The sequence below is a fragment of the Saccostrea echinata genome, unplaced genomic scaffold (genome assembly GCF_033153115.1).
Source record: "Saccostrea echinata isolate AGI-Se365-2 ecotype Australia unplaced genomic scaffold, CSIRO_AGI_Sech_v1 ptg000008l, whole genome shotgun sequence".
Classification (NCBI taxonomy): Eukaryota; Metazoa; Mollusca; class Bivalvia; order Ostreida; family Ostreidae; genus Saccostrea; species Saccostrea echinata.
The window spans coordinates 7,418,981-7,440,236 of NW_026889757.1; the positions used below are offsets into that span (position 1 = coordinate 7,418,981).

At 32.6% G+C, this 21,256-nt stretch overlaps 2 protein-coding genes across 2 annotated transcripts in view; one reads left to right on the forward strand and one right to left on the reverse strand.

Moving 5' to 3' along the window:
• LOC133181345 (protein MAK16 homolog) overlaps positions 1-21,256 on the reverse strand; it is a 60,876-nt gene that overhangs the window by 13,424 nt on the left and 26,196 nt on the right. The window lies entirely within an intron of this gene.
• LOC133181343 (uncharacterized) lies at positions 1,116-13,065 on the forward strand. The gene is made up of 14 exons (XM_061315861.1): positions 1,116-1,211; positions 2,249-2,374; positions 4,409-4,514; positions 5,215-5,305; positions 5,948-6,093; positions 7,095-7,233; positions 8,000-8,185; positions 8,429-8,629; positions 9,476-9,565; positions 9,941-10,048; positions 10,574-10,690; positions 10,839-10,952; positions 12,133-12,231; positions 12,641-13,065. The coding sequence occupies exons 1-14, from the start codon at positions 1,199-1,201 to the stop codon at positions 12,851-12,853; spliced, it is 1,749 nt and encodes a 582-aa protein (XP_061171845.1). The 5' UTR covers positions 1,116-1,198; the 3' UTR covers positions 12,854-13,065.

The following is a 21,256-nucleotide window of genomic DNA, read 5'->3' on the forward strand; positions in this document are numbered from 1 at the left end:
TCTTTTTTCACAAAAACTAAATTGATTACAGAATGCATGGTCGTAGGAACGGGGGGGGGGCGTGCACCTCCCAAATAATTTTAATAATATAGAGTACATAGCTACTATATGCTTGTGCGAGTGCCCCTTCAATAATAACGTCATGACTTTTTGAATTTTTGGTAGTGCCCCCCCCCCCCCTGAAAATGTTTGGTTGTGCCCCTCCAAACTGACATTGCTTCTTACGGGCCTGGATTGCTAATAAATCTCCGAAAAGGAAATGTCCAAGTGAAAGTATCGGGCATAAACTTTGAATAATGTGTTACATGTGCATATAATGATTTACATTGTAATGCATTCCGCATATGTAATGTATACGTATATAGAAAGTACATGTGTTACCTTCCATATTAATAACACTGCATATTTTTAGTCAGCTAATCAGTCAGTTTAAAGATATTAGTATGTAACATATATCTAATTAATATACAATTATTAAAGATTAAAGTAATACAACAAATCAGATTGCATAATTAAATTTAATATGGCATGAAATCAGCATTCAAAACTAGATGTATCGTAACACGATATAAATAACATTTATATAGCAAATATCATGCTTATATTTTTTACATAGTACTTGTAACGGAACGACAAATTTACTAAAGCCAATACATACATTTAAGTAATATAAGCCTGTATCATTTTTTTTATATTATTTATTTTTAAGAGATTGATAAAATAAAATTTCAATAATGGGAACAAGGTTTTAGACACTGAAGACAGAGGTGTTAGCTGTTTTAATATGACTTTGTTTGATTTCCTTTATACCGAGGGAATAATATAGGGGAAGTAGCAAATAAAAATGCTAATTTTTTTTTTCTTCAAAATTATTATTTCTTTTAAATCAATTTTTATCCTTTATAAATTAATCATCTTTGTTAACAATATAGAGTAAATCCCTACTCAAGGCAATGTACGTCATGAATAAACAAAATATGAACAATACCTATTTGGACTTTAATTTTTTTTTATATTGAATGAACAGTGTTGCCATAGTTATGAATGAAAAAACGGGAGGGGGGGGGGGGGGAGGGGGGTCATCTGATGATCAAAATGTTGTTCCTTTTACAGGACTTCCGGGTTTGTCCTAGTTTGCGAAATAGGTTCAATAATTAGTGTGCTTTTATTTACTTCCTAGTATCACGAGATTAAAAGCATGAGCTTGAAAGGTAGATATTTTTCTTATTTTCAAAGGATCTTTGATGTTTTTTGAAATTCAGTAAATGCTAATTGTATTTAAAGTAACATAAAAATTTGCATTTTACTCACATCAGAGACATAATATGATAATGTCGATTGAATGTTATTAAACGTATCCTCGATACATGTGCATGGAACAGAAGAATGCAATAAGCTTTTTAGCTCTATTGGACAGAGACCATAAAGCTTATGCGAAAGTAAAATGTCCATCGTCCCTCGGTCTAGCTGTCTGTCTGTCTGTCCGTTGTAAACAATTTTTTGAAACGCTGCTCCTCCTAGAGTTTTGGTTTGCTTTCAATATATATTGGCAGAAAGATAGACTACACTAAAATACATAATTCTGTTTATCCATTTTTGATTTCTATGAACGGTGTTGCCATGGTTACTAAAAATAGAAATTTCTGTGAAATACAGTTGAGCTTCATGCAGTATCTTGAACACTGATATCTGGAATACCATGGATATGTTGAAGTGATTTGGAAGTCTCAACTACTTATTCTTAAAGTATTGTACCCTCAATATCTCGAATCCTCAGATATCTCGAAGTTTTTTCTTGGTTCCATCAAGTTCAAGATAATGAGGTTTCACTGTACTTTCAAAATGCTTAGCTCCTCCTACAGTTTGGGCTGATTTAAGTTTTGCCATGTTACTATAAATAGAAATTTCTGTGAAATTATTTCAAAAGGCTACTTCTTCTTAGTTTTAGTTTGATACAATAAAATATTGCCAACTTGGCAAGACTTTAAACCAAGGATCATTATTTTATTTATTGCTGTTGCATAGTTTCAAGCCCAAGACTATCTTTCTCTTTCTTTGTTAAAAGTACAAACTGGCAGAGCTATAATAAATTTTTTTCTTTGTTTTGTTTTTTGTTGTTGTTTTATGTTTATTTATTTGTTCATTTGTTTGCATGTTTTTTTTGTTTTTTGTTTTTTTTTTCATGTATTCATTTGAAGGGAAAGGTTTATCATTATCGATATGTGTACATGGAAGTTTCTTTTTGTAGATCCTGGAACTCCACAGAATGGCTACTCGTCCTCCTGGTATTACAACAGTCATGGGAAATCTGCATGGGAACATCAGGTTGAGATTGCTACAGATGCTAGATTGAACTTAGACACTCAAATTACAGGTACTGGCATTTCTGGGAGCAAGTCAAGGTTTAATACATATACACATGTAACTTTAAAAAGGGTGATTACAGTGTAACAGGAAATGACAAAATGTATGGCTGAACTGGGAATCAAACCTGGGACCCCTGCATTACAAGTCAGGTGCTCTACCAACTCAGCTACCCAGGCAGATATCCCTTGCCCAAACCATTACATTCCTCCTTCTTAAATATGTCTTCACACTCGAATACACAACCCAAGTTCTTATTTGCCCTTGGCAGGACTTTTACCGCAAGTCCAGGGGTGGTCAATGGCTCCAGATCTGTAAAAAAGAAAGGAGAAAATGTATGGCTGGACAAGGAATCAAACCCTGGACCCCTGCATCAATAGTGAGGTGCTCTAGTTACCAATTGAGCTACCCAGGCCAATATTCATGGCCCAAACCATTACAGTAGAACCTAAATGTCTATTACACATAAAAAAAATCATTTTCATTTTCTGCAATCAGTATTTCAAATTATGTTTATCAAACTTGGTGTTTTTCATGATGATGACCACAAATCACAGCCAAATAAAGGCAGTTTCTCCCAGAAAATATGGCCATTTTTTTAATTGTGTATAAGATTTCAATGTAAAAATTCTATTAAATAATGGACCAAAAAAGGCTCATTTTAAAATATGGTAAAACACTACTATGTATACTTATTTTTTATTGATTGCAAATAAATCATTGTCTGATTTTGTACATATATATGAATATAAATCATATACTTTGTTGTCAGTTCATTTTTTCTGATCAATTGATTTGTAATCCCTTGTTGAAGATTAAGCTACATGATTTATTCATATGAACATGTGTGGTGAAGGGGTGGAACAAAATTCTGATGCTTTATTGCAGCCCGGAGGACCGGGCTGCTCTATACATATAAGTTTAAGTGTTGGTATATGGGGATTGAGGTGGGAGAAGTTATTCAGAATTAAAGGTTTTCTAACCATTAAAAAGATTGTTAATCAGAATGTTCTTTCCCTTTATAAATTACGAGATACACAATATATTTACTTCCATAAAGTGAATCTGTAAAAATATATATGTTTTTCATATTTAATATATAAAGTTGCTTATCATTTACTATCGAAAAAACGACAGGTCCCTTTTTTTAGAACATCGAATTTTACTTATCGCATATAAACGTAAAAACGTACTTAAAACAGTTCGTGTTTTATATTCTTAAAGTGAAAGACATTTTTGAAAATAGGTGATGCATGTGTCTGGTTTCAATTTATATTTTATGCAGCCAACATTTACTTGAGGAATTGATAAAGTTTAAAAGGGTATCGTTTTTGTTCGATTTTCATCCGACTATAAGTTTTCAAAATATTCTCGACTATCATCTCCATCATTTAGACGCATGCCTTTTTCACACATATCGAAGCGGTTTGATGATCAAGACTCATTTCCATTGTTTACTTTATTTCCCGGGCGACAATTGATGGTTACATCAATGTTTTCTTGTTGTATCAATGATACAAGATTCTACAATGTGTATAACAATATTTCCTTTCCATTGTTAGACATAATATTATATATGACTTAGATTATAATTTTGTAAAGTACATGTACATTGAATTTATAAAGCTTTTAGATCAATTTTATCTGTAACATTACTTAGCTTCACATAATTACAAATTAATGAAGGATTCATCATAGACATAAATGTATATGTATTAATTTCTTTTTATTTTATTGAAATTACCAAATTCAGCTAAGAATGCAAAATTAACATTTTTCTTTGCATATATAGCCTTAAAAATTGTATTGATAATTCCATAATGTCAAATGTGACACACATGTTTATAATGGTACTGTACCTATGGAAACCCAAATCATCCCAGCACTAGTATGTGAACAATCTTTTACCATATTAGAAAGGTCTTATTTATCTTTGATCAGAATTTCAAGTTACTGATGCAGTACATGTATCATAATTTCATGATGACTTTGTTCTTGTAATCTTTGTGCGTAATACAGTGAAATCATTTACTGTCTTTTCCAGAAATCACCAAATCTCATTGGATTCCTACAGAGACGTGTCCCAGCTGCTGCAATCGACAGTGCAAAAGAAAATTTTCTCTCCTGGATCGCCCGCATCATTGTCGAAGGTGTCCTGTTTTTGTCAGCTTTTGACTGAGATTTAATTCTTTCTTGTTAGGCTGGCTGAAATTAATTCTACGTTAAACATCACCTAAAAACTTCAAAACCTTTGAGAGAGGGAGGAAAAAAATACATAAAACAAAAATTTCAAACAAATGAGTATGTACTCTTTTACTGTACATGAATCAAAATATTTTAAATATTTGTGCATCATGAAGGCTTATTGTTAGTGATAATTTTTAGTAAATCTGTCAGCTTAAATGATACTCATCTCAAATACATGTGTATATTTCATACAGGGCCTAAATGTTGTCTTTTTCTATGGAATGCAGTTTTTATTATTAGTACCTAAAAGTAAAAGGAAACCTGAACTTTTATAAAATACTGATTTGTTTTTTTTTTAAAGTACTCTTCAAAACCTACGTGCCCTGGTGTTGGTAAACGTATAACTAACTTTTGACAGCTTTATGGAGAGTCTTCCTGAATAATTTCCTTAATATCTACTTACAAGATTTTTGGAGGGAATTCAAACTTTGGCTAAGTGAAGTAAACATACTGTATGGAGGAATAAAAATTTAAAACTGAACACCGGGTTTAGGGTTTTATTTTCAACAGCTTCTGTTATTTTCATATCTTATCTAATTTTACTTCTTTAAATCAGAAATTGTAGAAAAATAAAATTGGATATTATTGATTTGTCTGACACAGATGTGGAAAGATATTCTGTAGTCCTTGTCTTCAGTTCCAAAGGAAATTGAATCTCCTTGCCAATCCGGATCCTGAAGGAAAAGCTTACAAGGTACAAAGGCAAAATAACATATGATTTACAAAATGTCATGTTAACTGTAATTGTAAGGCAGTTTGAGATGTTTTTCAGTTTGTCTTTTCCCCATAATTTGATGCAGGTACACTAAGTATTTTTTTCAGGCAGTTCAATAGATAGCTTTTGATAGACATGAATTAAGCAAGAGTTATTTCCTGTTTGTTGTTATTTTGGAGGTCAACATGCATGCTCAGATTCCTTCATCATTTAACCAGTTTCAGTTTTTATTAAAATAAAACATTGTTTTTCTGAGAATATACATTTCTTTAAGCCAAACCATTAATTCCTACTTTTTTATTAGATTTTTACACACTAGTTTAAATTGATCTAAGTGCACCAGGCTGACCTCCAAGATGGCAGACAAGGGGAATAACTCAGAAAAAGACACATGCAACTATCTATTGTATGATAATCATGCTAATCTACTAATGTAGTCCAGCTTGCTTTAATCTATAAATTCTCTTTTACGTGCCTACCATTGAAAAATGGTGATATATATTTTTTCCATGTCTTGGGTACAGTAGGTAAAAGTTTGCTAGTTCTAGCCTATAAAATAAATCATCATTTTTGACTCAGATGAGCTCTGTAGCCCATGAGCCTCTTCTTGTTTTTTGACAGGTATGTCAGACATGTTTTGAGGAGGGCCAGGTACAGGAAGGTCAGCATAGGAGACTGACTGAGTATTTTTACAGACTGCGTCAACAAGGGGTACTAACAGCCTCGATGATAGAGAACGGCAAAGTCACAAAGTGCTGGAGACAAAGGTAAAGGATTGATAACTAATTTCCTCAGTTTCTCAGTCAGCTTGTGAGATTTTCCCTTGAAAATTATTATGGGAAAATTAAGAATATGAAAACTAGAATGAGATTATATGTGTGATTGTGTGTACATATACAACCAAACATACATTTTGAAGCAATCTAATTAAAATCAGATGTTCTGAATCCCCTGCCACTTCTTGAACATATTTGAAAAGCGGCAGCTGATTCAGAACATCTAATTTTTATCAGATTGATGATCCATAAAGGGTAAACTGCAATGGTATTAGAAAAGAAGTCAATCTCTCTGTATTATAGGGACTTTTCAGAAAACAAAAAGATAATTGAAATGAAATAAGATACTTTAATTCAATCAAGTTGATTATCATTGGTGGAAACGCAATAAGGATTATATTGTGTTTTGTATTTCACTGTGGGATTTCAGCAGTGATTATACATTCATTAAATGTATACAATAGTAGGGATGGGTATCAGCAAAAATTTCGTATGTTTTTCCAAAAATATCACGATAAATCGTGATATTTTTACACAATTTTTACTACAATTTCAAATATATTTCCATAATATTTTTTTGAAATATGCTATAAAAACATAACTTTACTTTTTAAATTTTTTATTTATTTAATATAAAGCATGTTTGGATGCTGATATTTAATTGTTTTCAACATTTTTTTTTACATTTCCTGTAATTGTCATCCAATAGTTTAAACAAATAAATAATTAATTTCCAGAATTTATAGTTTTGTACTAAATATCGGTATTTTAGTCTCCGTATCATGATACGTATCACGCAATAAAAAATCGCAATAAACCGGTATACCGATAAAATCTCACATCCCTATACAATAGACATGCATTTGTTTTATTCTATATATGATCACCAGCTGACTTGCATTTAAGCATTTGCTTAGGTTTTGCATTTGTTATAAAACAGGTTTTGGTTAAATATACATGTATTGATTCCAGTGCATTTCTTAACATTTCAGACTTGACTTAAATGCAGAGTGTAAACGACTGACAGAGGGTTTTAAGACAGCCATTGGAGGATCAGAAATAAAAAAAACCATCCATGACCTGAAAACTTTGGTCACCATACCTAACTGGCAGAAATCTTCAGCATGGCTGGTACGTAGCAGTCATGTCTGTTATTTAAATCTGCATGATGTGACTTTGACATTTAAGCACAAGTCCACGTGTAGTCATCTTCATATGATGTTTGCTTAGATCTGTTATTGCCATCATCATATTTAATTTAAAATTGTAGATATAATTACAATGTATGCTTTTGAGAAAAATAAATAAATAAATATTTATTTTTGGTATTTCTTAAATGGTTGCAACAAAAATATTACAGCCTCTAGATCCTGAAGTAGATACAAGATAAGTATTAAATATAGAATCTACAATGGTTTGTGGTTGCAGGATATGATTTTTATCCAGCAAGTTTGTTTTCTTTCCCTGAGCCTTTATGAGGGGATGGAAAACACAATGAGGTGGATAAAAACCATATCCAATCACACGTTATACCTATAGCTATCACATGTTGTTTTATGAATCCACTTTATTTGACTTCAACAAATTCATGAATGGTGTCACAGGTTTGGATGTGAAAACCATATCGTACATGACTGATATCAACTCTATAAAGAAACAAACATACAATAAAGTTGAAGTTCAAAGCAATATTTAAACCTATATATTGCTATGTTGATAAGCTGTAGATTTGGTCCTAACTTTATTTGACAGCAAGAGAACTTGGCTGAGTCTTGTCAGATCTGTGTTTATGAGCTATAGATAAGACTCAAACTTTATTTGACAGCAAGAGAACTTGGCTGAGTCTTGTCAGATCTGTGTTTATGAGCTATAGATAAGACTCAACTTTATTTGACAGCAAGAGAACTTGGCTGAGTCTTGTCAGATCTGTGCTGCTAAGTTTGGACTTACGAGGAAGAAACAGAATTGTAGAGTGTGTGGTAGAGCCATTTGTAAGGCTTGCTCCACTAAAGACCTACTGTTGTTTATTCCCAATGAAAACAAAGAGGCTGAACCACAACTAGCCATCATTCGACTTATTGGAGTAAGTTATAAATAATTAATATACATTTTAATTCTGTTAAAGAATGTTTCTAATCTAGTACATGTACATTCATTTTTGAACTTTGACTTCATCATTGTTGCATTTATTGTCAGGGCTGGTGCCTCTATGACGATTGTTTCTTTCTGTAATGGGAAATAGAGATGGCAGTTAAACAATTCTTTGATCTTTTTTAACATTTGTAAATCATTCTAACCAAATAGATTAATATTTGTTTCCTTGTAGTGTCCTGAAAAGGAGCCAGACATAGCTTTGTACTTGAGAGTTTGTAAACTCTGCCAGGAGAAAATTTCAACCAAACAAATTTTAGAAAACAATGTTACAGATGATGAAGCTCAAGAAGGGGCAGATAACCTTGTCAAGCTGGAAAACCTCCACAACAAAAGTGTCAAATTAGAACAGAAGACAGACAGGCAGCTGACACAAGTAACTCAAATTAATTTAAAATCAATTAGTTTCGTGGGGTCAATTTTCATGCATTGAGGAAAAAAATTATGGTTAATGGGGGAGTTAATTCTGTGGTTGGAAGACAAACATGATACTTTAGCTAGAAATTTTAACATTTCATGGAGGATGTAAATTCATAGGTTTCTTCATATAATGAAAGCAACAAAAATTAGACTCCCAGGAAAATATGTAATTTCACAATAGTTAATTTTGTACATCCATCATCATTGTCATCTTCATAATCAACTTCATCATCATTGTCATCTTCATAATCAACTTCATCACTGTCATCTTCATAATCAACTTCATCAACATTGTAATCATGCACCTCTTCTTCCTGCTCCACCACAAAAGGTAGCCATGGATCATTTAATCTCTCTTTACATGATGGGTAGTTTCTTGTCTTGGCCCCCCGAGGGTATATAGTGATGGGAGTGTCCATCCATGTGTATCATACTGTATGCCCATATGTCTGTCTGTCTGTCCTTCCATTATGCTTTGGGATACCCTCCTCTTATTCACAACTCCTATATATCACTGAATATAATTTAATTAGACTTTCATAGAATCTTTATTACATAGTGTCATTGTGCACCTGCTATTTTACTTTTTGAATGGACACATATTTCAGGTTTCCCAAAGCAAAACATGGACACTGCCATTCTTTCTATATTATCTAGATGAATATCAATTATGTGTTAGTCAATCAACTACTCCTCTTTAGTTTGCTTGAGTTCAAGATAAAGTGAGAAAACAACCTCATTTAGTTGATATGTTAATTATTGTAGGATTTTCATAAAATGTGAGTTGATGTCCTATTTTCAGTATCAGTCTGTGATTGAGTCCCTTGAGGATAACTCCAGAAGAGGGTCAGATGCTGGAAAAAGCAACATTAAAGTTCTTGCCAAGGCACAGGTTATTGCTTACTTTCTATTTTTCAGATGTGAAAATGTTATCATTGTATTACTGATATGGAAAGTTATGAATGGACTGAAAAATAATAAGAATTCAAATTCTTTGTATTATAATTGATTCCTTTCTATTTTATTGTCAGTTGGTACAATACTGCACATGCTCTGAGTAAAAAGTTTAAGTTTCATTTCAAACTAATTTTGTTCTTTAGTAGTAAATATAAAGTAACATTTATTTTGAGAGTAAGGATAAAATCCACTGATTCGGTATTAAAATAAGTTGTTGTATTTTATGAAGATTTTTTTGTTAAATCTAACCAAGTTGTAACTTTATCTATGGAGTACTTTCACTTTCAAGTTTTTTTCTAATATATGACAGGAGGACATTGCTGATTTCTTATCACAGTATAATGCAAATATTCAGAGGACAAAACAGTTAAAGCCTTCTACAAATACTCAAGCTATGCTGTTTAGGAATTGTCTAAAGGTATGATTAAGTCTAATTTCCATTTCATTTATTTACTGTTTTTTTTTTTTTGAGTGCTAACTTAGGCTTATTTTAGCGGTGTGATAGTAGCCCATAAAATTTTATTTGTGTAGAAGCACTGAATGCAAGATAACTTAGATCATCTTTTGTTAAACAATACCTTTCTTTTGGATTTAACTTGAACTTTGGTGTAAATCAATGTTCAAATGCACAAACCTACTGAAAACTCATCTGGAAAATGAACTTCCTTTCTCTGCACTTGCCAGTATATGATTATGCATTAAACCCACTACGATGGTAATTCATAATTCGACCTATTTGAGAGTAAAATATTAAGTTTTTTCTTATCTAAGGTATTACTGGTTTTTGACATTGTATTGGCAAACCTTTGAACAAGCAAACCACCTAATGACCTCTTGTTTTGTAAATTTAAACTCATATTGATGCTAAAAAGTACTAGTTTTAATTAAAAGCATATATTTTTGTAGTACAGCTACAACACAAGGTTTGTTTCTTTTGATTTAGAGTAAGTGTGACTTTTACTTAGAAAATCAATATACATTCCGGAAATTAAAACATGAGTTGGAAAAATCAGCACCTGCAGAAACACTTCAAGTCATACAACAAACAGTAGACCTCAATGTAAGTGAGTAGTACACTGTACTCAAAAAAGTAAAAAAATATTTTATTTTCAAATCATCTTAGTTTTCAGTTACCTTTTATGAGAGAATGTGATGACAAAGATTTCCATTTACTGTATTGTAATTAAAATGTTTTATCTTTTAATCAGGCAATAACTAGTGCCCAGTTGTACGTTAGACAGCTGACGTTTGAAACCCTGCATCTCTGTGATAAATACAAAATCTGTGATTCTATTCCAGAACTATTGAGCTCACTGGATGAGGTACTTGAACTGTCTATCAATTTATTATTGATCAAACCTAATATCACTGATAATATGAGTAAAGGATCAGAGTTTGAATTAACCATGCGCCCAACCACCCAAGATGCATAAAGGGGTGATTAAAGTTGCTTGTATCAATGTGTAGTTGGAATTGTTAAACCATTATTAAATAAAAAATTTACATTGATAAATCTGTCAAAGATATACTAATTGTATCAGTAGCAAAGTTTAAAAATCCAAGTGGCAGAACCCATCAGTCTATATATAATCAGGGTTGAAGTTACATGTATGCTGACTAAGTCCATCAGACAAGTCTTAGGATTACAACTTGCCAGCCACTTGCAAGAAAAACTATGTAACAATTTATAGTTTTACCATATGTACACAAATAATTTTTGAAAAGAGGCAATACTTTTTCTTGGGTTAGTAAATCTTTGGCCGGCCTGACAAATTTTATTAACAGTCAGCTCTGTATAGCTAATTTTACAGCAAGTTTCAAACACTGTCAGGATACCCTATCGTGCACTCATTATCATAACACCTTTGATGCAGTGTCATTCTGCTACAATCTCAGCCTAAAATATTTGTGTTAAGTATGCATGCTTCAAATTTTCTTTTTATGCTATTAATTCCCTAAAACTTAGAATAGACTGATAAGAAGTTTTATTCAAACCTTGAATCACTAACATAACATTGAAATATATATAAAACTCAGAGTTCAATTCAAAGTTTTTGGCATCAGTAGAAGTAAAAATTTACCCATTAGTAACTGTAAAATCTTTGTTTTTGTCAGTAACTGTAAAATCTTTGGAGTTTTTGTTGTTGTAAAGAAAAATTATTCAGGTTTTCATACCATACATGTATCTTATCTGTATATAAATAAGTAAATCGGTTTCAAGTTTTTTTGTTTGTTTTTTTTTGAAATCATTCTACCACTAGATAGAGTCATTTTCTATAAATTTCATAATGTATCATGTGTATGTTGATGCCATATTCTACATCTTGATCAATTTTTTAAATTTTGGTGTAAGAATTATGCATAATTCATATAGTTACATGTATGTGACTTTTCTAGCCTTTAACCTTTAAATAAGTTGTTTACCATAACTACAAATAGTATGTTCTGCTCCATATTAAATAAAAGATGCAATTCTGAAATCTATATTTTATATGCACCCAGGCTCTGGAAGATGATGCTAAAAGGTGCTTGGCTTTAAATGGTGAAAGCTGGGAACAGCATGATTCCAGTATTAAAGAAATGATCAGACTACAGATGAAGGCAAGTTTTAATTTTTTACCCTTAGCAAATATTGCACATTAAATATGCAGTACCATTCTCATTTTTCAAAATACGTGTATGTAATTCCTAATAAAAATCAATGAAAGTTATCTCAAAAAATAAACTCCATTTTGAGTTACTTTTTTTTTTTAAATCAAAATTCTCCTCGGGGAAATCAGATTAAAAGAGGAATGGCCATTTTTTTTTCATCCAAAATGAATACTTAAAATAGGTCATACTTGAATTATTGTAATTATCTTAATTACCATAGATAGCAAATAATCACTTACTTCAATAAGCTGATTAAAATTATACACAATTAGATGATAGATTGCTTTCTCAAACTATTTTAACATCAAGTTTATTATCATTTGTTTGTTTGTTTCTTATATATCCTCTTTTTAAACAGGATCACCGCCTGATTAAACTGTCCCGTGCACAGTTATCCCTAGGAGCTAGTGATCATGTGATAACAATGCTAACAAAACGGACAAATGAAGTTTTACAGCAAGTACAAGTTCAACTGGAAATGAAGTCTACCGACAAAAGCTTTCAAGGATCAAAAACTTCTCTTAATAAAATTAGGGATAGTGTCAAAGAAGCAAAATTAGTGACAGTATAAGTTTTCTTTATTTACTTAGAGAGAGGAGAATACTTGGGAAAGTGCAATCAAATGACTTAACAAGAGGCCTAAGGACCTCAGTGTTCACTAAAGAGATGCATTTGTCTTCCTGATAACTATGTAACTAAAAAAAAACAATTACTGATGCCCCAAAGTTCATGCAAATGAATTTCAAATTTTTAATCTACAGTAGGTTTACTGTTAACAAGCTTACAGTTCCCAGCCTTATTAATACATATATATATATATATATATATATATATATATATATATATATATATATATATATATATATATATATATACATCTGTTCAACATTTTGACCTACATTGATCATTTATGACTAAACAATGAATTTATGGTCAAGTGAAGAACCTGTTTATAGACTTAAACTTTCCTTGCTCAAATAATGTTATATTAGGGAATGCATTTGCAAATTAATGTAAATATTTGCAAATCACGTCACCTTATGCAGAGCACATACATGTATATTTACATTTCCAAATATTTTTTCTTAAGATTCTTTGCAAATTCAAATACTGTTCATTTTCTCATGAACTACCATGGATGAGCATGAATATCTCCATTGTTACGTCATAATAACGAACTTGATGACAAAACTATAGTGCAAACTGTTTTGCTTTAAAAATGACAGTTGAATGGTGTAATTTGTGGCAACTCTTCAGAAAAATAATGTAAATATAAGAAATGAATTTAATTTTTGAAAATTCATGAGGTACATGAACTACAACACTTCACGCCGGCATATTTATGAAGCGCTAACGCACATTATGAAATATGCTGGCTTGAAGCATCGTACTTCATGTCCTCATGAATCTTCAAAAATTAAATTCATTTCTTAAATACATCTCACATACTGTCATAGTGTCTATATACAAGTTCAGTGATGAACTTAATTTTCTTTTGTTTTTCACTCAAAAATTGCATAAGTACTTATATCTGACCACCACCTGTGGCATGTGGTTTAATTTTGCTATTACGCATGCATCAACATTTAATTCAAATTAGCTTCACTTAGTGTTCGCACGGGGTTAATTCAAATTAGCTTCACTAAGGGTTCACACGGAGATAATGTGAAGCAATTTGATGTGCAGTAAATTTTTTTGCATTTAATTCTCCATGTGAAAGCAGTTAAGATTCAATGCACAGGAACTTGAGTTGTTTAATTCAAATTAAACTCCCCATGATAACAGGGCATAAACAAACTTGATTTAATTTACATGGGGATGCTTGTACATTAAATTAACAAATTGTGCCCCTATTATCTTTAAGAACAATATTAAAAAAAAATTAAAAACATTTTTTTTTTGGTGCAAAATTTGAGCCCGTATTATTGTCCCACTCAATTACTGATGCCATAATTAGAAGATGTATCTAAGCATTATGTTGAAATTTTCCTATAAATTTTGTCTCTCCTTCCCTGTGGTTCAAGGAAGACAATTATGACTGATCTTACCCTATTTTCATTGATTATCTACAACTGGGATGGTGCATGGTATTTTAGATATATCAATCTGGATTTCCTTTACCAACAAATCATCCCATGTTTAATTGAAATTTAGTAATTGGTGATTGAGAAATGTTAAAAAATTTGTAAAACTGATAGACCATTTGATAGACACTTGAACAATATGCAGACTTTGTCAAATAAAAACTTTAGCTGAGGAGCCTCAAGGAATCAGAATGAGAAGTACAAATGTATGTATTTTGATTTGCAGAGAAAACTTTTGTATATTTATATGATTGTTATGTTGTTATGTAATGGTCTCTCTGATACTAATCGAACAGAGTGCAAATTCATGCTTATTCTTTTGAGAAATAGGTTTCATCTGGTAATAAAATGTTATGATCTAAAACCTCATTGATATTGAATTCCAAATATTGTGTGGATTCAAGTTCAGTTAAATCAATAATCCCTTTCGGTAAGTTGGTGCCACAATATGAGGGTAATGCAAAAGATGAAGATTACAAACAAGGATCAATCTCCTAAATAGTCATAAATCCAGGAAACAAAATGCATTGTGAAAGGGCAAAAACATGGACCGGTGTCGCATGGTGAATCAGGGAAGCATTGTGGCAATAGGTTTCTTGTAAAAATTACTGTCAATGTTCAAAGGACAGGCTACAGTAACTGCTAAATTTGGTCCAATATTATTTTGACAAAAAAATCCAGAGTTAAAACCCATAGTTTGTGATTGAAACCCTTACTTGATGCTTGTTTCAAAGCGCATGCAATGTCTATTAATCAAGTATGTTGTCGAAACAGTAGGCTAAGATACATCAAATGAAGATCTATGATAAGCTGACTTGCCCTCTGCACTTTCGAAAATGAAAAGAGGTATCTAAAATTTGCTGAAAACTTATCAGAATGAAAGATATTCAGAAAAATATTTTATCAAACTGTTGTGGCCTTTGTGTATGCTTCGAAGAAAACTTCTGAAACAAAATATCTTTGAAATTTGAAAAGTATGTGAACAAAAATAGAAAAAATAAATAATTTGTGAATTTTCTGTGACTAGTTTTAGATGTTTAAAATTTGTTTTATGTTTGTACTCTCATGCCTCATGTGAGGTCTTGAGTGAAATAAGTTTCAAAAATTTCAAACTTTCAAATGAAATATGGAGATAACGAACAGTATTCAAGCTCATTGTCCATTTAATCAATATAAATCTGGAGCAGGGATGGGGTAATTGTAATCAGTAATTGTAATCAGCTGTAATCGATTACAGTTTGTAATCAGTAATTATTCATTTAATCGTAATTTAATCGATTACTCTGAAAAAAGTATTGTAATCACGATTACTTTTTGATTACTGTATGATTACAATGACTAAAAAGAAGTTCATACAATAATGGTATTTCAAGATATTCAGTGAGTATTTTATCCTTGTTTCATCAACTTGTTATAGATAATACCTTGCCTCATTTATAAAATTGATCGTTCATGGAGTATACTCTTGCATATAGAATCAATTGGGAGTGATAAACCCCATATGCAGGTGATTAGGATATATTGCTACATAAGTAATGGAAGTTGACGATAGAAAAGTTGAAGTCATCATGTTTATCTTAGTTTTGTTGTTAGGTTACCATAAACGTCATTTTCTAGCAAAATATCCAAATATGAAACAGATGTGTCAGACTCTGTGATTTCTATTATTACAAGTTCACTGGGATATATCGAATCGACATGTGAATGGAAGTAAGCATTGTTAATTGATAATATGTCGTTGATTTATCTAAATGTCGAGTTGAAGGCCACAGCAAGCGTTTTCGTCTTCTCGTGTATAAGTTTTTGAATAAATTCTTCTTCATATGAATACAAAAATAGGTCTGCTAATAACGGGACTAAAAATTGGTACCCATGGGAATTCCAACAGATTGTTGGAAGAACCGATCTCAAAAAACTACATAGATATTGTCAATCAGAAAATCAAGTATCTTTTTAATATTAACTTCAGATTACTTGTGTATGAATGTTTTTAACAAAATAATATTGCAAATGACCAATGATAAGGTAAGTATATTTACGAATTTCATTTTTATTGAAAAAGCACCTGTCTATGATGTAAAAAAGCCTAAGCTTTAATTTATCGTGGGAAATGGTTGTATAAGTTGTTGCAAAGTTTTGATGTTATTGTTTTTGGAAAAAAAATTGTGATTTAAAATTTTCTAAAATTTCCTTGGAGCTTTGGAGTATCGTATCCACATCTGATTTACACAACTTCTAGAAAATACTGTTGTACAGCACTCCTGAAGTTTCTCCTTCACTGCTGCATATATTTTAGTGAGGAGTAAAGAAAGAAACCTGATAGAACATCACTGGAACCCGCTTTGTATCTTTTTAAGGATTTTTATGGAGTTTTAGAATCTAGTAAAGGTATGGTAATTCAAATTCATTTTTGATTGTTGGCAATATTAAAAAATATTTAGAACTGACACATAGTTTTAAGGAATTTCCTCCTTAGAAAGGGACCTATGAGTAAAAGTTGAATTACCGCTTGTAGAAAAGAAACTTTACATTGCTTCAATATTTTGTATGAACTGTTGCTTTTATAACAAAACTGGGAATATAAAGATTGTACATATGACATATATGTTTAATATCCCTGAGGATTATCCGAGGGACACTGATTGAACTCTTAGAGTCGGCATCCCTTATAGACTCAAAAGAGAGACGCCAAGCAGAGATACATTTTCGGTGGTTACAATGAATTAAGGAGATAACGAACAGTATTCAAGCTCATAGTCCATTTAAACAATACAAATCGGGTGCAGAGCAAACACGGACCTCCAAAAAATCAGAGGCGGGATCAGATGCCCTGTAGAAGTAAGCAAAGGAATTGTTTCGAAAAAAGCTTCATCATGTCCAACCTCACCCTAAGGATAACATGTCTATTAATCGTGCGATTTTATCCGTTTCATGCGCTTCATACATTGATTGGAAGAGCCTTGAAAGGGGACGACTTTCATCAACGTGTAACAGAAGTGGGGGAAAATGCGACGGACCAGACCGGAATTCGAGCTCGGGTCCCTCTGAATCTCACGTCAGGTGCTGTACAAACTGAACTATCTGGCCAATAGGGATCGAACTCATTTGACCGCCACATTCCTCCCTCCTTAAAAGTCTTTGCCCTCGAAGACACCAACCCAGGCTCTTCTCTGGTAGGTATTTCAGCAAGGTTTTCACGCATGGCACGGCTCGAATTTTAACAGGAGTGGAGAAAAATGCAATGGACCGGACCGGGATTCGAACCCTGATCTTCAGTCAGGTGCTCTACCAACGGAGTTATCTGTCCACCGGTGATCGGACCTGTTTCACTACCACATTCCTCCTTGAAGGTTTTGGACTGCGAAGATACCAACCCACATTCCTCCCTGGCAGGTCTTTCATCTGTCATCTCCAGGGCATGACAAGGCACAAAATGTAACAGAAAGGAGAAAAATGCAACGGATCAGACCAGGATTCGAACCCGGCTCCCCCTTGAATCTCCAGTGGGGTGCTCTACCAATTGATTGTCTGGCCACCGGCGATCGAACCTGTCTGACAGCCACAAACGTATTACCAACGAATTACGTCCCAAAGTCCATGAACGCTATCCGGTAAATGTGACTGAACCCTTAGAGATCATGAATATTTAATTTGGAAGCGGTTGGACTTTGACATTTGACAATTCCATTTATATATTGACATAGAGCACAAATCTGACCTTTAAAATTCTTACAGTGCATAACATCACATATGAACAGCGACTTATAAGTTGAATTAAGTAGTACTAGTAACAAAAATCACATATTTTAGAAAATAAAACTACATGGAGTTCCGTTCTTTCAATTCTAAACGATAAGCGAAGGAATCACAACTTATTTTTCTTACACGACATGTAATGCATCACCAGGCCTTGGGATCGTGAAGCAATTTTAGACATATCAAAACTTGTAAAACGCTCTAAATGTTTATTTTATCAAACAAACATAAATTTTGAAATGTCATTATTTTTATACTTTTCAATGTTGATGGTTTTGATTTTCAAGTGTCAGTTTAAAATGAAAAAAAAGTGAATGATTGAAATTTTAGTCTTAGACTGCTTCCTGATCTTAGGGTCAGACTTAGAAATTATGAGCAAATAACTCCAGCATCTTCGCTATGTCCACAATTGTGATTCCCAATAGGCATTAAATGGCGGCATGCAAATAGCGAAGACTCGGATCCACCACAGTTAAGATCATCGAGCCAGATAGTTCCGGTTCCTTGTCCATGTGTTGCTGTGCTCTTAGGTATTCCGCCACTAAAGAGAAAATATTTCGAATGATATAAAAAAAAGATAAATATCAGTGTATTCTGATCTACAGAAAGAAGACGTGAAAATGAGAAAGAACAGTATATGTAACAAGAGGTTCAAGGACCTTAACGGTCACCTGAGAATAATACAACAATTTAGAGGATCCACAGAATATAAGATAACCTGATAGATGAAGCTTTGTTACCCAAATAAAAGAGAAATAAGATGATCAGGATGAACGAAAAAATAAGTCCAGTATTCAGAAACAACTCATAAATTAATTTCTAATCTGTCCCCCCATTTATCACTATCACCTTGCAGACTATTAACAAACTATTAGTGCATCTGCATTATTTTAAACTCCATGTTGTAACGGCTCACCCCTCTTTTGGTCTTTGAGGAACGTTTATTTTTTTGCCTCAATTTTAATTATCTATTATTTACAATTAAAACTATGAAAGTACTTTGTGTATTATACAATAAAAATTCTTGCATAATTCTCTTTTTCTATTAATCTTTCAATTACACTATTTACAGTGATTAATTATCAAAAGTGAATGGAAAAAGGGAATGACTTCTCTCGGTAGAATACAAATTAATAGAGCCCTGGCCAGGACCAGAAAACGAGACCAAATGATTCAAATGTTTGAAAATCTGGTAAAAATACCCTTGCTTATTAAAACTTTTACTTTGTTTGCCTCCAATATGTACATGTACAGGCGCAGAGAAGATTTTCAAAGAAATAATGCATTTTCACAACAGATTCAACACAGCCCTACATTAACACCAGAACCCATGTCCCAGGGTCAAGAAATTCACAAATTTGGGAGAAGAACCCTCATCATCATAACTATGCACTTAGTTGAAGATTTTCATATCAATAGAGACCCCCCCCCCTCCCCCGAGAAACACCACCCTGGGACCACAAGTTAATTTTAAAAATTTTGTAAGAAGCACCCTGGTTCATCAAAACTATACACTTTGTTTATCTGCTTAACACCATGGAGCAGAAAGGGTTGTTTAGTTGAATTAAGGACATACGCAACGTACTTTACCTTCTGATAATTTTTCAAGATATTCTTAATTTAAGATTAAAGTGCCATCAGATGTTTGTAGACAAAAAATCAGCATGCATAACCAGGGGTTTTAAAAAGATATGAATTGATGAAAAATCTTGTATAATTCAAAGAAAAATATACAAAAATTACCAAACATATATTCTAGATGTTTTGTTTATCCAAACTTGTTTTAGAAGAAGTGTACAACAACATATATAGACAATAAAATGTAGCACACAGTTCCTTTAAGTATTGGAACTCTTCAACTCCAGTGAAAAAGACAATAAAGTTCAAACTACGTTGCGTATGTCCTTAATGCATTTTCACTATATTATCAATAGAGCCCCACCTTACACTAGAAATCTGATTCATGAAACTCAAAATTCTGGAAGAAGCACTCTTGCTCATCATATCTATATACTTAGTTCTTCGCTTTATAACCAAGAGCAAAAAAGAATATTTTCAAAGAAAGTATGCTTGTTCACTGCAGGGATAGACATTAACTTTCAGATTTACTTGCCCTTCGGGCAAGTGATCTCAAAATCTGACTTGTCCGAATGCAAAACTTTGTTGCCCAAATATGGACAGAACTTCAGAAGATTTTTTTTTATTACTGTAAATGTTATGACAAGAAAAAATGTAACCAAATACACTATTGTCAATTTGACAAGGTGAGGTACCTGAAAAAATTTCGATGCTGCGTTTGTACATAAATGTATACCACTGTCCTTGTAAATTTAATGTTAACACACACTGCCATATAGCAATAACCCTCCGTATTAATAAAATTCATATTTTTAAAAATTATTTTCGGTAGGATTCTTTTTTGAATCGTGATTTTCTGAGATAACTGTGAAACAACGCTGAAGGAAGATAGTTGCTACGTAACATACATCGTTCTTTACTTTGATCAGGATACATCGTGTTACACTTTACTTATATTCTGTAAGTGAATAAATTATCTAATTTCCAAATAAGTTAACATTTTAGATGTTAGACGAATAGCACATTTTCCATTTTCAAATGAAAGGTATAATCCAGAAATTGCGACAAGGAATTCCGAATTCAAAAACAATATCAATCAGTCAGTTACCTGGCGGAAATCAAATCTTCAATTTATTGTTTTCTTTTATATAAATTAATGTAAACTAAATAAATATGTACATTTCTTTGAGAAAAAATCGCTTGCCCGATCGGACAGGTACGTCGTAAGACTCACTTGCCCGAACTGAGAATTTACTTGTCCCGGGCAATCGGACAACCGTTAATGTCGATCCCTGTCACTATATAATCAATAGAGCCCCCCCCCCCCCCTTCACCAGAATCCCCGACCCTGGGTCCATGATTTTCACAATTTTGGAAGAGGCATCCTTGCTTTCAGTACCATGTACTTAGTTTGTTTGAATAATGACCAGGAGCAGAGAAGATGATTTTCAATTCAATTAATGCATTTTCACTATATCAATAGAGCCCCGCCCTTACACCAGAACCCTGATCCATGGGCCATGAAATTCACAATTTTGGAAGAGGCACGCTCACTC